At 40.2% G+C, this 15,379-nt stretch overlaps 3 protein-coding genes across 4 annotated transcripts; all 3 read right to left on the bottom strand.

Annotated features, from left to right (window-relative positions):
* Positions 1–57: 57 nt before the first annotated feature.
* Positions 58–7,905, bottom strand: LOC104927002 (keratinocyte-associated protein 3). 2 transcript variants are annotated; one of them, XM_010740982.3, is made up of 6 exons: positions 7,766–7,905; positions 6,646–6,842; positions 5,467–5,526; positions 3,279–3,470; positions 1,522–1,668; positions 58–1,398 (listed from the first exon to the last, which is right to left on the bottom strand). In XM_010740982.3, exons 1-6 carry the CDS (start codon positions 7,776–7,778, stop codon positions 919–921), a joined length of 1,089 nt encoding a protein of 362 aa, XP_010739284.3. In that variant the 5' UTR covers positions 7,779–7,905; the 3' UTR covers positions 58–918. The 2 variants fall into 2 exon arrangements, with proteins under 2 accessions (XP_010739284.3, XP_019115334.1); XM_019259789.2 differs by lacking the exons at positions 58–1,398; positions 1,522–1,668 and adding an exon at positions 1,675–3,005.
* A 1,084-nt stretch (positions 7,906–8,989) lies between these two features.
* LOC104926999 (gap junction beta-3 protein-like) lies at positions 8,990–11,523 on the bottom strand. Its single transcript, XM_010740978.3, has 2 exons — positions 10,556–11,523; positions 8,990–10,131 (listed from the first exon to the last, which is right to left on the bottom strand). The coding sequence occupies exon 2, from the start codon at positions 10,040–10,042 to the stop codon at positions 9,320–9,322; it is 723 nt and encodes a 240-aa protein (XP_010739280.2). The 5' UTR covers positions 10,043–10,131; positions 10,556–11,523; the 3' UTR covers positions 8,990–9,319.
* A 316-nt stretch (positions 11,524–11,839) lies between these two features.
* Positions 11,840–15,086, bottom strand: LOC104927000 (gap junction beta-4 protein). Its single transcript, XM_010740979.3, has 2 exons — positions 12,513–15,086; positions 11,840–12,406 (listed from the first exon to the last, which is right to left on the bottom strand). The coding sequence occupies exons 1-2, from the start codon at positions 13,046–13,048 to the stop codon at positions 12,130–12,132; spliced, it is 813 nt and encodes a 270-aa protein (XP_010739281.3). The 5' UTR covers positions 13,049–15,086; the 3' UTR covers positions 11,840–12,129.
* Positions 15,087–15,379: the final 293 nt, after the last annotated feature.

Below are 15,379 nucleotides of genomic sequence, written 5' to 3'. Positions count from 1 at the left end.
GCTGACATATTGAAATGAACTGATTTTGGTTACAGTCCAGATACAATACACACTAAATAGGCACATAATAAAAACTTTATTTACTTGACCAATAAATACAAACACTTGCAGTACTAGTTTTTCAGAAAACTAGTTCTCTTGGCCTAACTGCAGGAAAATAAAAGCATTCACATTTGCCGACACACCAGAGATTCATAGCTTCATTCACATAGCTTCACTTGTGAGGACCTCAACTCATCTCTAGTACTTTTATCGCATGTGTAAACTCTGTGTAAAGCAATTAAAAGAATAGTTTGACATTTTAGGAAATACTTTTTCCACTCTCATGTCAGTGTGGTAAATATGAACCTAGCCAGGAGATACCTCGGCCTAGGCTAGTTCAAAAATACACCCATTTGCAAAGAGATATAAAAACATAAGTATCGAAATGTCAATATGACAAGTTGTGGTTTTACAAGAGGTTACGTGCTGTACCTGTTTCTTGATGACAAGCAGTGACGTAATAGCACACAACTCCGGACATAGGCATATTTTTGATGCTTGGACAGGCTTTCTATACTCTGTCTCACCTGCATCAAGTCTTTATGTTAAGATAAGCTAACCATGTCATAACTCCAGCTCTGTATTTACTACTTAACACACAAGTGTGGTAACGATCTTCTTGTCTAACTCTTGGCAAGTGGTGAAGTGTGTTTCACAAAATGTCAAACTAATCATTTAACTCTTCCTTATACAGGGCATGGATTGACATCATGTCCTCACGTTGGAGGTACTGTATCATTTGTCTATCCTGATATGAAACATTTGACACTATATACAGACACACACACACATAGCCTGGATCATGCACATGGTCTTGAACTGTAGTGTGCACCCTCACAGCACAATCTTCAAGAAGCTCCAACATGTCAAATACGGCTAAATCCAAAAGCTGGACCTCTCCAGTGTTCCCCTCTCCAGCAGTTGGTGTTGCTCCGGTGCCCTTTGCTGGCTGCCAACCCTTGTTTCTTGCCTTTCTCTGTCTGACCTTTCTCTGTTTGACTGGCGGAGAGGCTGCCTCTCCGAGGGAGGAAGACTCCGATACTGAGGCGGTTTCTGTGGAGGGGGAGGAGGTCGGCGCTGCTGCTGCCTTGGAGGTTCGGTATTCCGTCTTTGAGGTTCGTGGTAGATTCTTGGAGGTTCTGTATAGCGTGTTGGAGGTTCATTGGAGCTTCTTGGAGCTTCAGTATAGCGTGTTGGAGGTTTATTGTAGCTTCTTGGAGGTTCAGTATAGCGTGTCAGAGGTTTATTGTTGCTTCTTGAAGATTCAGCATAGCCTGTTGGAGGTTCACTGTAGCTTCTTGATGGTTCAGTATTGAGAGAGGGGGTGGCTTCTTTCAGCGGCCTCACCACATTGATCTACACAAACGGACAGTGTTTAAATGTTTAATCCTATTGCTCAACTGAAAACTGTCTTATGCACCATCTAAAAAGCATTACATTTTTAAAGCAGCACCATGTATGCATGAGTTGAAATCTCACCGCTCTGCCGTAGGGTCTGGTTCTTTTTCTGTTTGGGCAGCAAGGCAGACCCAGAAATGAAATGCAGACAGCAAAGCACCGGGCAGAAAACACCATCTGGATGACACAAGTCACGATCAGAGGCACCCAAAGGATCAGAGTGGTACTCTGGGGAGGGATGGAGGGAGTTGAGTTAGTGGCGACCACCAGCTGGACCATAAAGAACACAATTTGAGGCGAAAGCAGCTTCACATAATCAGCGCTACCATGTGGGTAATGATGTGATGAGAGCCTTGTTTTCTCTCAGACAGCTGTGGAGTGCTGCAGAAACACAGCAGTAGGTGGGGGAATTTCAGTTTGCACAGGAGAGTCAGCACTATGAATAAAATATGTGGAGCAGTATGTATCAAAGTGAGAGTGTACAGAGGGAATTCAAAAGAAAAAGAGCTGCCTTTTGTTAGACACACTACAAAGACGACGACTTATGTGTCCAAGTTTGGAAGCTTTCTTTGGAATTGACGATGAAATATGCAGGAAGCACACAAAAAAAACAGGTGAGGATGAATATCGTAAACAGGAGTCCAAAAAACTCTTTTGGGTGATATATAAAGTAATGCACTCTCTGGCAGCCAGACAGTTCATACCTAAGAGACAACTCTAAGTGAACAGCCTCAGTAGACTACAAGAAAGTAATTTACCTCTACGAGGAGTTGTTTCTGAATAAATAAATCTGTTTTATTACAACTTTGGACTCATTTTTGGAGATAAACCCAAAGTAAGCACACCTGAAATAATCCCAATAAACTCTTCATGGAAAACTGAAGTTTGAGTGTAAATTTTGTTGTCCACCTTAAGTTTCTCTTTGAAATAATCTACCTTGGGGTCTCTGCCTAATTATCCAACTACCTCTTTTTAGCGTTATCACAGTGATCTCAGTGAGTGTGGTGTTATTTATTGGAATGGATTACTACAAAACCATGGCTCTATAGGGGCCATAAACAGGAATTATATTTGAATGTTACGTTAATTAAGACTTATACTGTATCTGATTACAACTGCATTAGAAAACCATTTGTTCAATGTTGTTCCCGCTGCTTATAAATGCTAAATACGGATGAGTGTTATTTATCTGTGTTTTTGACACCTTCAGCTCCTGATGATCGGTGCTTTCTTCACACGCTGCTTGCATGGCAGCAGTCTCATACCTCTGTATCACAGAGTGAATGAAAGAACGTAAACACAACTGCTGTCGGGGTTGTAAATCTGCCTAATGCAGCGTTTATTCTATTAATAGGTGAAATCTGCCACTATATCCTATCTCATATGTATCAAGTATGGACTGCCATTAACCTCTTGCATCAGGGATTAATCCAGTTTAAGACAAAAGGTCACTTAACTGACAAATTGCAGATTACTAGCAGGGCTAAACCGTATCAGTCGTCGTCAGTCTGATGTGTGGCTGCAGCTGTGAGGCTGAGCGGGTCTGACAGTCCATCTGTAGCACACTGTAAAAAGGACAGAGCCTGAAGAGGACCATAAAGGATCAGCTCTTCTTCCACGGCTGCAGAGCGACAGAAAAGATACACACACACGCACACAGCGCTCCTTCGCCCACATCCCACACACACACAAAAGGGGCACAGCCACTATTATGTGTCCTGCCACTCCTCTCTGTTGTGTTTATGTCGCAGTGACAACGGTCAGCTGCTTAAAGAGCCAGCTGCTGCAGAAAAAAAAAGATCACAGCTCACGTCTGTCATACACACTAATACACTCACATAGATGCGTGTGGGGTCAAAAGGACACTCGTTGGTGACGCTGGAGTAGCCGATGGCGTCGGGGAAGCGGCAATGAGTCAGGAGGCTCCGCCCTCCGTGAATGATGGCCCTCACCACAGACACGGAGAGTCCGATGGCTGAAGCTGCTGCCATGAGAGCCGCAGTCAGACTGACTGTGAAAAGTGACCACGTCTGGACAAGGAAGAGAAAGATATCAAAAGTCTTGATGACTGATGAGGTGAAGCTTTAATCTGCAACAGTAAATAAACATCATCAAGATAAACAGAGCAACTACAGTAGACTTAGAGATTTTACATCATAAGGTATGGAAGCACATGAAAAAAAAGATAATTTACATGTTATCAAGAGTCTGGTCTGGTTTGCTCTTGAGGCTTAGCGTTTTAATAAAAAGCCTGTGTTACAAACCTGGGGTGCGTTTTTAATCCGCCTCCTGTGAGCTCTCCAATTTAATGGAACTGCTATTCTAAATTTCAAAATGTTAATATAATAAAAAGGAAAGCCAAACATTAACAAGTTCCAGCTTTTCAAACTGCAGGACTTGCTGTTATCTCTTAGTCACGTATAACAGTGAACCGAACATCAGTGGATTTGGAGCTTTTCCTCGGGACAAAACAATCACAATTTCATGCACACAATGAATCATCCGCAGATTATTGATAATGAAAATAGTCCCAATTGATCGTACTAACAAGTATTGTTTGTGTAATCAGGAGATCATTTATCTTACTCCTCTGTCTGCCACAGAGCTCCATTGCTGTCCAAAAACTATAAGGAACATAAATCAGCCCTGTTGTTGCATGTCATGAATATGGCAGTTGATTTTGAGTCAAACTTAGATCATACTGCTACTGTAAATAATCAGTAACACACCAAAACTGCCATTGGAAATAATCCTAAACAATTGCAATATTTGGTCTTGTTTAGGCAAAAAATGATGTTGTGCAACAGTATCTTGTTGCATTTTCAGATGCAATGATGTCATTTAGAGTTACAGCACATCTACACCTGCCTCGATCTGGCACAACAATTCCAGAAATATAATTTATTTTTAGTATAATAGTTTTCATTTCCAAATACAAAACATAGACATTCATACATTCAAGTTTACAATGTTGTTCTTACTTGATAGAGACTTGCCTTTGCTTCACTACATGTGCTGGCAAGACTCATTCAAATATGTTCAACTGACTAAACATTTTAGGACCGATTCAGGTGCAATACAGTGTGCTGTAGCCTTTATTTGAGACCCCTCTTTAAAGATTTATATCTCCAGTAGTAACAAACAGACAGGACATGGATGTGTGCAAGTACTGAGAGGTGGACAAAGTCATCGTTGGTTGTGGTCTTTTAATGGGATTGTAAAAAAACAATAAGTTATCAGCTATGAGCAATAATAAATCATATTCTGACCTATCCTTTATTAGGTTTACAGAAGGTGAGACATAGCCGGTACAGAAAGTCTCGACTTTTAAATGAGTTGATGAGTGAGTTAAGTCGATACTTGATAAGACCAATACAAAGTTGTTGCCATTTGTCTGGCCGATAAGAAGCTGCAGTAGCCAGCATGTGAGATAAAGCACTGTGTTAACATAGAATAAAGGGAGTGTTGAGATTATTCATGCCATGTGATGCCTGGATTACTGAATAAAACAAGACGGATGAGTAGTGAAACTGCCACTTGTCAGCACTGCCTTGCCCAAATCATGTCCGCTCTCGCTAACAAAAGGAGACTGGGAGTGGTTTATCGCGGCAGGTTTGCCTGGGCTTACTCACTCGCTGCCTCGTCAGTCCCGTCTGAGCAGCCAGACAGCTGATTGAATAAACAGAAGAGAAGCTGTGCTGCATGACCGAAGAGAGAGGGGGAACTATTTCAGCTCTGCAGGGCTGCATTCAGACACCTGACGCAACATAGAGGAGCTCAAGAGGGTTTTTTTTTTTTCAAATGTCTCCCCAACTACAAAAGAAGCTGAGAATAAAATGTGAGAATGTTGGGAAATATCAAACAGGAAACAAGTGTATGTGCAGTGCAGGGAGAGAGGGTAGGAGTGTCAGTGAAACACATCAGGGGAGAGGAGCAGTGTACTGTACAAAGATTTCTCTCTGTTTTTAATGGTTTTTATCAGTTCCGGAGAGCTTTAAATAAAAAAAAAACATAAGTGATACTAACCAGGCCTTTACTCTTCTTGTTTTTAGACAGGACAATAGCCAGAATGCCAACGACAATCCCCTGCAGAGAGAAGACAAGATTGAGTAAAGAATATTCACATTTGCAAACACTGTGTCCATGATTACACGAGGAAAAGGGATGACAGGCGCCGTGCAGAGTTACAACAAAATGAAAAAAAAGGATAAGATTTCACGCCTAGTGTGTTGACACTCAAGAAAGCAACATGGGGTAAAGTCGGAAGATGTTTTCTCTCGGCAACACAGCTGTGCTATCACTACAAGCATTTCAAGTATGTGTTCAAGTATCATTGTGTGTTTCCACGGTTGTTTTTTGTGAGACCTCGGGAAAAAAAAATCATCAAGGAAGTGATCTTTACTTCTGAATCATATTAGAGGCCGATCAGATCAGATCATCAGATAAACCTGATAATTTAGAAGGAAAAATACATACACATGTATGTAAATGAAAGTTCTTTTCTATGTTCATAATCAAAGAGGTTCATTTGTGGGTTCTTTGTTTAGAAAACTGTTTTTACAAGTAACCCTAATGACTGATCCAGAGATTTATTTACAGGATTCAGCACTTAGGATATAACACACACACACACTTAGCTCTGATAAGATAAGATAAGCTTTGATGATACTATGTGGGGGAAATTCACTTGTCACAACAGCTTGTATACACAAGGTTAATAAGAAATTACTCATAAATATTAAAGAGTCTGACAGCTGTTGGAATGAAGGAACCAGTGGTAGCACCCCTGGTTACATGCTGGGAGTGTTACTGAAGGAGCTGCTTAAGAGCACATTCATCCACATTCCCATGCATATATATATATATACTCCCCAAGGAATCCTCTGTTGTGATATTGATTTGTTTTCATCAAGAAAGTTTCTACAGTACTTTATGATCAAGGGCATATTTTCGAAGCAGTAGATGTGGTTTGCAGAGCGCAACCACAGCCCTGATGGGAAATCCTCTGATTTAATATTACAAAGTCTGAGAAAAGAGTATTGAAATGAAAATCCTTCATGTTTTTTTCTGAAGCTAATGGAAACAATGTGAAGAACAAGCTGCCCTTATACTCTATAATATTCCCACAGATGTCATCAAAGCCTCTTCTTGATGTTGCAGTACTGCTATAGAATCAGTACGAATCATATGTGTCTATGCACTTACCACAAGGCCGGAGGTGAGAGCGACCACATTGGAGATGGCGTACTCCATGGCCCGGGCCTGCTTGTGGAGGTTAATGTGTCTGAGCACCACGCCGTGCACCAGTGCTCCCAACAGGAAGTTAACATGACCAATGAGGACCATGCTCAGACCCATTTTCATCAGGGCAATGGGTTCCTCCAGGCTGGCACAACATATTCCTTGAAGAGGAAGAAGGAAAAGAAACACGAAACTGAGAGTTGCAGCAATTTTCAGATAACATCATCCACGGTGACCATGTAGTATTGATTCGAAACACAAGAGACAGGTCGAAAAACCACTGCAGATATGTCGCTTGTATTAATGATTAGCTGCTAAACACATAACTACAGTGCAGACTGTTCAGATTGGAGCCATCCAGAACACGGAGGGATGCCTAAAAGAAGAATGAAACTGACTTACATGAACTAAAATAGGGGAAAACATGGAGTGAAGGGGACAAATTTAATCAACGTCAGGTGCTAAAATACAACTGAAACAAATATCGAAGTATGGCATTGAAACCTAGCACCCCACATGTTATCTGAAAAGTACCACATTAAAAAGGAAAAATTGCTCAATTATAATCCACCCCTGTGAATCTATCTCATGGGACATAATAAATCTGAAAACTTTTAAGATTTTGGTTAATTAAGAGCTCTGCTGGAATTGGACTTTATGAGATTAGTTTGTCGAGTTACACCTCTAGACAATTTCACAACTGAATACTTGGGGAATTGTCACACACACATTCCTGCAACGAAAAGGAGACAAAACACATGCATAGGCGACAATTTGCATTTCACACAACCTTCACACTGTTGCAGCCTCACAAGTTGCAGCCATGTGACCCCTCAGGATGTGGGGTTCAAAATAGATCAAAACTTCAACGTGCAGGCTTTATTTATAATTTAAAGTAAATACAAAGAGTCTTATATTTACTAAGCACTCATCACTTTGAGACAGGTGCTACTAAAACTGTTTCAATCTGTCGACTGCTGTGACACACCACTACCACACCCGAGCAAACAGCCGTGAGGTTTTAAACAAACAAAGTGTCAGCAGCGTACACAGATTTGACAAACTTTTCTGTCATTTTTATTACCTGTACCCGCCATCTCTGTTAGGTCACCATTCGTTTAGGTTGCCAGTCCTGTGCGTTGAGCTTATCAGCGTGTCCACTCTTCTCTCCAAACAAGCAGCACACGCACACACACACATACAAACACACCCAAAGGGACACTTCTGCTCAGATTTTTCAAATTAAAATCTCAAATCATCTGATCATGTATGAATGAAGTGTATTAAGCTTGATGAACGTGCTAAACGTGTCACTTTGTGACTTTTTGTTTCTTCAACTTAGTAATTTCTTAGTGCATTAGATGAAAGTTAGGAAAATGGCAAGAACTGAGCATGTAGGCCCAGTGCAATTATTTACGTAAATGAAAAAAAATAATCAAAGTTAAGATTATGTGTGACTAATAATTTATTGGTTTTAGGTAATACTATATTATTTAGCACTCTATAAATGTTACAAATATCCTTTCATTTACGAAAATGTTACATGCACACACTCCCATCATCCTTGGCAATGCGTTTCATGCTTTTATTCTGAAACCAAAGTTGCGAGTCACCTGTCGTCCGTTGAATTCCGGCAACCTTGACGAGCACAGGCACACCTGTTGGCAGCTTCCTGTCTTTCTGGTCGACAAACACGTATGGATATTCTTTATACATTAGTGTAAGCTACACCACAGCCGCCTGTCTTTGCGCATAAAGGGTTTGTTTACCTTAAAATTATCAATTATGCTAAATGTGGTGCGTTCAGGAAATTAACTATTATGTTATAGTTGCGGCGTCAACACTTGGATTAAAGCCTGGAAAAACTCGATATTCAGCTATGCTTTTTTTGTGATCTCATAACCAGGTGATACAATTTTAACAGTAGCCCTAAAGCAAAATTGTGATGTAAGTGAAGCAATTTAATTAATCAGTTTAGTTTAAAAACATCCTACTGTGTGATTTCATAGGTCACTTTATGTAACATTAGTATGACTTTAAAGTTAAGACCTTTTGTAGGAATGCAGAACTGCCTTAACTGTACAAAAAATGCATAATCACAAAATAATTGAACTCCTGGATGGATCACTGCCATGTCCTCTGAGGGCTTCACATATGTCTTATTATAAATCCATGGCTTTACAGTCTTCACATGACAATGTAGTATGCATTTAGTGCCACCAGGTGGAGAAATGGCGCCATTAAAGTATAAGAAAGCAGTTCTGTCACATGAAAGTAACAAAAAGTTCCCAAAAAAAAGGCTTTTATTTTCAGTGCTTTGACAATCGTTTTTTTAAGGAAATACATACAAATAATGTCAGTTTTTTGTCATTATCATGATGTCTGTCATAAATATGAGCAGTCCTTCAGCGTTTCATTCAATAATAATAATCAATTTCTGCATGACACAGCATCCAAAATTATTCAGCTTTACTTTGGTGCTGACGAATAATTCATATTATCATAGTGCACAGGATTGTTTGTGTCAAAGTACAATATATTTATATTAGATATAAAATTATGTATAAAATTACTACCCTATTAAATCAATTTAAGGCATATAAAGACACATTGGTTGTTTATACTGGGTTTTCAGCGTTTATGTAAGAGGTGACTTGCAGTGGTCCATGTCAGAGCGGACCTTTCTAGACGAGGTGTGGACGGTGCCTCGATGTCTGAGATTAACCACCCGAGCAGCAATCAGATAGAAAATCTCACAGATGTTGAGTATCACACACAAGACGGACGCCCCCACCATGAAGTAGGTGAAAATGGTCTTCTCAGTGGGCCGGGCTATGTAGCAGTCGACCAAATTAGGACAGGGCTTGACATCACATTGGACCTTCCTGGGCAACTTGAAGCTGTCGTAGATGTAGTGGAGCAAGTAGAGAAAGGTGATCTCAAAGATGGTTTTGATGAAGAGGCTCAACAGGTAAGTCCACCACAGACCTCCATGCTTTTGGCCCGGGTTGTCATACAGCCGCGTGTCATCGCCGTGCTTGGCTCGGTATTTGCGTTCACGTTCTTCCCTGTAGGCCACGTGCAGCACCACCATGAAGGAAGGGCAGGTGACGAAGATTAGCTGGAGAGCCCAGAGGCGAATGTGGGAGATGGGGAAGAAGTAATCATAGCAGATGTTAGTGCAACCGGGCTGGCGGGTGTTGCAGTCGAAGTGTCCCTGGTCGTCGCTCCAAACTCGTTCAGCAGCCACCACGAAGACCAACACCCGGAAGACGAAGACCACTGAGAGCCAGATACGTCCGAAGACAGTGGAGTATTTATTGACTCCACTGAGAAGACCCTGGAGAAACTTCCAATCCATGGGTTCAGCTTTGATCGGCTTCTTGGGATTTTAGAAGTTTAGAAGTCTGTCTTTAAATACTGCAGGGGGAAACTTTAAAAACTGGGGAGCTAGAACACAATAAAAAGAAAAAGTGTTAGCTTTGATTTTGTAAAATATTCTGTAATTTGTTCCAAATATTTTACAGCGTCTTATAGAAAGGTGTTCTCTTCGAAACATTATTTTGAGAGCCAGGAAACCTCACTCCCCTCCCTGCATCTCACGGCTAAAAGCATTTTCATTTACTCACAAAGTTTGGCACTTTGAAGAAAGATGCCTTTAATAATTTATTACTTGTTCAGCACATAAAACCCTCAACAGTGTGCAGGAACACTTGGCTTCAGCCAAGTATACTTTTAGGAAAGTTTAAGCTGGAGCTGTAGAATTTTGTTAAATGTTCTCTGAATACAGTAGTCTATATTGACGTCTTAAAACTGAATATGACAGACCCAAAATATACAATTAGAAAACCATGACTAAAATTTCGTAACTTACCGTAAGAAAACAGATCTTCCACTCAGTCCATCGTGCACTTTGTCGATGGAATTATGTTCAGCAGGCTTTGGGCAACCTCTCTCCTGCAGTGGGTCCCTGATATTGACTGGGTACAAGAATCAGCTCTTGGCCATAATCTAGAGGCGTGGCCACTTTTGGCATCCACCCAGAATTTACCTTTAAACTTTCAACTACTCCTTGTCAGCATCAATTTATCTTGGACACTCAGCTAAGCCAAGAGCTTCTAATAATGACTTTTACTATGGCACTTATATTGTGACGGGGTACCCTCACATTGGTGAAGACAAAAACAAAGTACAACAAAAACCAAAAACACATCAGTCATTTGTCCGAACAAGGAAATCGGTTCCAGAGAGTGACTTTATGTATATTAATGAAGGTGTTGCGGTACAGTGACTAATCGGTCGACCTCAGTAAACGTCATGTAGGTGTATTTATCTACTCTGATCATCACATTTCTTAACAGGTGATGTGGTATCAGTTCCATTAGGCAGCTGTGATATGGAGATATGTCCAATCGTAGCTTTTGATTAATCAGGATTAAATAGGGCCACCGCCTAACATTTGTTTGCACAAGCACTCTGGAACCATTGTTCTAAAATACATGTGCAGTGCTAGTATCGCAAAATCAGATAGAACAAGGGTTTGCTTATTCATTTTTCCATAGTAAGAATGTGCTACTGGCACTGCCTTATTGGTACACTTAGTTTTATGATACTACCCTATACAAATCTGCTCTCGGTCTTCTGAAGGAATGCAGGATGTGGTTGATTGTCATAGAGTTGGTGTAGGAGCGGCTATTTTATCAACTTTTGTCAATAATGTTACTCCCATCAGTAACCATGTGTACATCTGTTTGTACCTCAGACATATTACATCATGTTGTGGTTTTCCTGATTACTTTTGAATTCCACCTTCTAGATCTCTATATTACTGCACCCATTTGTGTCCACCCTGCTGATTGTAGGTTCATTAAAGATATCTTTCTGAAAACACATTTTCCAAAGCTCGTGTTTGATAGAAAATTACCTGAATGATACGCAGGTAATACCCAGTAAGTTTGTGTAATAAAAGAGGAATATGTGTGGAGGCAAATTTCACAGGATGGTTGTGTATTTTAGAATATCTAATCCTTATATCTTGGCTAAGTTTGTGACATTGTGTGTGCTCATGTAGAAATATTCGCCTCATTTCCAGTTTGAAATAACACACTGCAGCTCTCACATTTTTAGAATAAGTAAAGCAATTTAATTTGTGGCCATACAGACAATAAAACAATCAAGCATAACAAATAATCATATAAATAATCAAAGTAAAGTAAATCATTTTTAACGTACATCAGTTATTTTAGGTCTCAAGCCTTTAAAAATAATTCATACGTGTTCAGTTCTATTACGGGACAAAAACAGACAAAAAAAACTTTGTAAACAACATTTTCTTTAAAACCTAATTATTTGCAGATACATCTGGCCAACAGTACAAAAACTACCTAACATTGTTTGTAACCTTGTTCTATTCTCTCAAGTCAAACTCATGATATACCATGATGTCTCTCAGGAAACTGCTATGGTGTATGCCGGGGCTGAACTCTCTATGCCAGCTTCTCTGTTGCCTTTTTCAACCGTCTTGGACTCGTTGTACAAGTTCTCCTTCCCAGTCAGAGGAGTCTTAACCATCATGAAGGAATTTTCTCTCGGTGAGCTGGGTCCTTCTTTGCAGCACTCCGAGAACCTCTTCCCACACAGGTAGAAGACCTCGCAAAGAGTGAGGAAGATGCACACAAAGCTGGTCACCACCATGAAGATGGTGAATATTTTCTTCTCTGTGGGCCTGAGGAACACATGGTCACAGATGCAAATGTAAGATTAAGATTTATTGATTCCTTTAAGGAAATGCACTTTTCAAGTATAATTTAGGAACTTTGAGGTATGCTTACCTGGCAATGTAGCAGTCCACCACATTAGGACATGGATCTTCAGTGCATTTCACCAATGGTGGGAAGAAAGTGGCCTCGTAGATATAGAACAGCAGGAAGACAAACACAGCATCCACCGATATCTTAAATAACAGGCTAAAGAAGTAGGTCCACCAAAGACCCCCTCGCTTCTTCCCTGTGTTATCATACAGAGGTGCACAGTTTTCTCCGTACTTCAGCCGATGTTTGCGCTCGCGTTCTTTTCGGTAGGACACATGGAGAGTCACGAGCAGGGACGGGCAGGTGACAAAGATCAGCTGGAGAGCCCAGAGTCGGGTATAAGAGATGGGGTAGTAGTGGTCGTAGCAGACATTCTGACAACCAGGCTGCCGGGTGTTGCAATCAAAGTCCTTTTGCTCGTCACCCCAGACCTTCTCACAGGCTACCAGAAAGACCAAGAGCCTGAAGATGAAAACGATGGCGAGCCAGATGCGACCGAATGCCGTGGAGTACTTGTTCACCCCACTAAGGAGGCCCTCAAGGAAGGCCCAGTTCATGGTGCTGGTTCAGATGTTCGACTGGAGCACCTTGACGAAAAAAGAAACCCCAAATACCCCAAAATGTGGCAGGCACTCTGCTAAATGTTTTAATACAGGTAGCTCTGACACAAACTGAACTGAGCATGTCAGGCACAGAGGCTCTTTAATATAGTACTTATTACTACTGCCTTCTTGGCACTGGTTGAAGGGGAGGGAAGAAAAATAAACAAAGCAAACATAGACTCATTCTTCTGCTGCAGTCACTTGTGGAGTTGGTGATAGCAAACACTTTGATTAACAGGCAGGAGGAGGTAGACAGATTGCTATATACTGATTCACACATGAGTAAAATGCTACAAGCCAAGTCAATTAAGGAAATAGTTTGACATTTTGAGGAATATTTTCTTTATTGTTGACAGTTGGATTTTAAAAAAAAAATCATTGCCACCTTTTTATTTAAATATGAATCTAAAGCCAGGAAACACAGTATAGATTAGCATAAAGACTGAACACAAGGTGAAACCACTGGCCTGGCTCCGTCCAAAGCTAAAAAAAGAAGAAAAAAAAGTGGTGGTTCTACATGAAGAAGTTTTTTGTATCATCCAGCACTGAGGAGCTTGTCGATGGAAAGGGAATATATACAACCGCATCAGCCAGAATCATGTATCCCTTTGGGTTTAGACTGTAGACTGTATATGTCTGTAGCTGTCTGTGTGAAGCTAGAGAATCAAATCTAAGTATGTTAGATTAGTCAGCATATTATATTCACTCTCTCTATCACATCGGGTGTCTGCGAGGTACAATAATGCGAGGCTGCAACCTAGGCGCCCTGTGTCTACAGCAGTGGGAGGCCCAAAGGAACCTCGGGAGACAAAAATAAGATATGTGCGCAAGCTTTGGGGACCAGGAAAACATCTGACAATGTGATACTGTTCAAACACTGGAGCACTATCACATCACAAAAGACAGATGAGCTGTGCCAGGTCGAACCCAACTGTTAAGAAGAGGTTGAAGATATCACAATTATATAGTATCATATATTTTCAATATTCGTCCCGCTGTAGACTTCAGAGGCTTGGAGGGCCACACCAAAATCAATTAAGTTTACCTTGTTAATAAACCATGATTTTATCCAGCTTGATGTCCAAATGAAGTAGTTTAGCGCATCTAAAGCCACAAGCAGCTGCAGGGACAGGTTTTGCACATTTTATTAAAAATTCAGACTACTGTTTATTTAAAGATTTAATATTTGATCTGAAATCATCGGTTTAAAATTCAAAATTGTTCCTATTCCTAAAATGCCATCTGTGCCCCCCGTTACCCTCAATAGACTTGTTTTTCTCTTTGCCAAGACAAAATGGAGAAAACTGGCAAACTGTGCTGAACGGATAAACATGACACCAAACAATCTGAAAAGTAATTGGAGAAGGCATTTTCAATTTGACACCATAGGTGGAAAACTTGTGAATAGGTGAGGCTGTTCGCTGTGGCACACATTAGATTGCCTCCCAGCGAGACAGCAGAGAGGGAATAATGTTGGGGCTGCATTCGATTTAAATATAACATGTTAGTCTGAATTCGTTCAAAGTTGTATAACATAAGATATATTAATTAAAAGTTATTCTTTTCTCAGAAGTAATTCATGGTTATGGCGTCTGATGTTCAGCCAATCCGACACTGACCTGAACTTCACACAGCGATTGTTCAGGTGTGTGGAGGTGAGAAAGTAAGCAGGGTATGAATTTCTCAGAGGCCTTCTTTTTTCTTTCTTTCTTCACATGACTACTTCTGTCACTTTTTCTGTGTACAAATGAGTGAAACATTATGAATGCCCTCGAAGAGAGATTGTGTGCCCTTAACTTCACTCAAACTGTGGGGGAAAATAGGCTTGGATCCGTTTTTTATTACTTGCTTCCTCCATTATTGTTAATGATTGATTGACTGACATTTTGTCTATGTTATAATCAAAAGTGTTATCCAGGAGGAAGTATTCAGATCCTTCACTTACATGGAAGTAATGCCACATTAAAAAACAATCTCTGTTACATGTTAACTGCATTGAAAATGATACGTAAGTAAGAGTATGCACATATAATTTTGAAAGTATACATATAAATATATGCATATATATGTATGTACATATATATATACAGTATAAATACCCAGAGCTCAAAGTGACAAATGTTTTATCCAACTTCTAGTCCAAAACAAGTCAAAAGCATTTAAAATACATTAAAAGGAAAAGAAGCAAGTACATTTAAGAAGCTGAAAACATAAAATCTTTTGTGTTAAAAATGATTAGCGTAATTGTTGCCAATTAATTCTACGTTAATGACCTAATAGTTACAG

The sequence above is a fragment of the Larimichthys crocea genome, chromosome XIII (genome assembly GCF_000972845.2).
Source record: "Larimichthys crocea isolate SSNF chromosome XIII, L_crocea_2.0, whole genome shotgun sequence".
Taxonomy (NCBI): domain Eukaryota; kingdom Metazoa; phylum Chordata; class Actinopteri; family Sciaenidae; genus Larimichthys; species Larimichthys crocea.
Note: the sequence above shows the minus strand (reverse complement) of the source record. Positions and strands in the feature narration are given on the sequence as shown.

Coding starts and splice junctions, on each gene's coding strand:
- LOC104927002 (XM_010740982.3), bottom strand. Junction 5,527..6,645: donor CTCTCACCTCCGGCCTTGTG/GTAAGTGCATAG, acceptor TTCTCTCTGCAG/GGGATTGTCGTTGGCATTCT. Junction 3,471..5,466: donor ACAAGAAGAGTAAAGGCCTG/GTTAGTATCACT, acceptor TTCCTTGTCCAG/ACGTGGTCACTTTTCACAGT.
- LOC104926999 (XM_010740978.3), bottom strand. CDS start 10,042: ATGGATTGGAAGTTTCTCCAGGGTCTTCTCAGTGGAGTCAATAAATAC.
- LOC104927000 (XM_010740979.3), bottom strand. CDS start 13,048: ATGAACTGGGCCTTCCTTGAGGGCCTCCTTAGTGGGGTGAACAAGTAC. Junction 12,407..12,512: donor GTGGACTGCTACATTGCCAG/GTAAGCATACCT, acceptor TGTGTTCCTCAG/GCCCACAGAGAAGAAAATAT.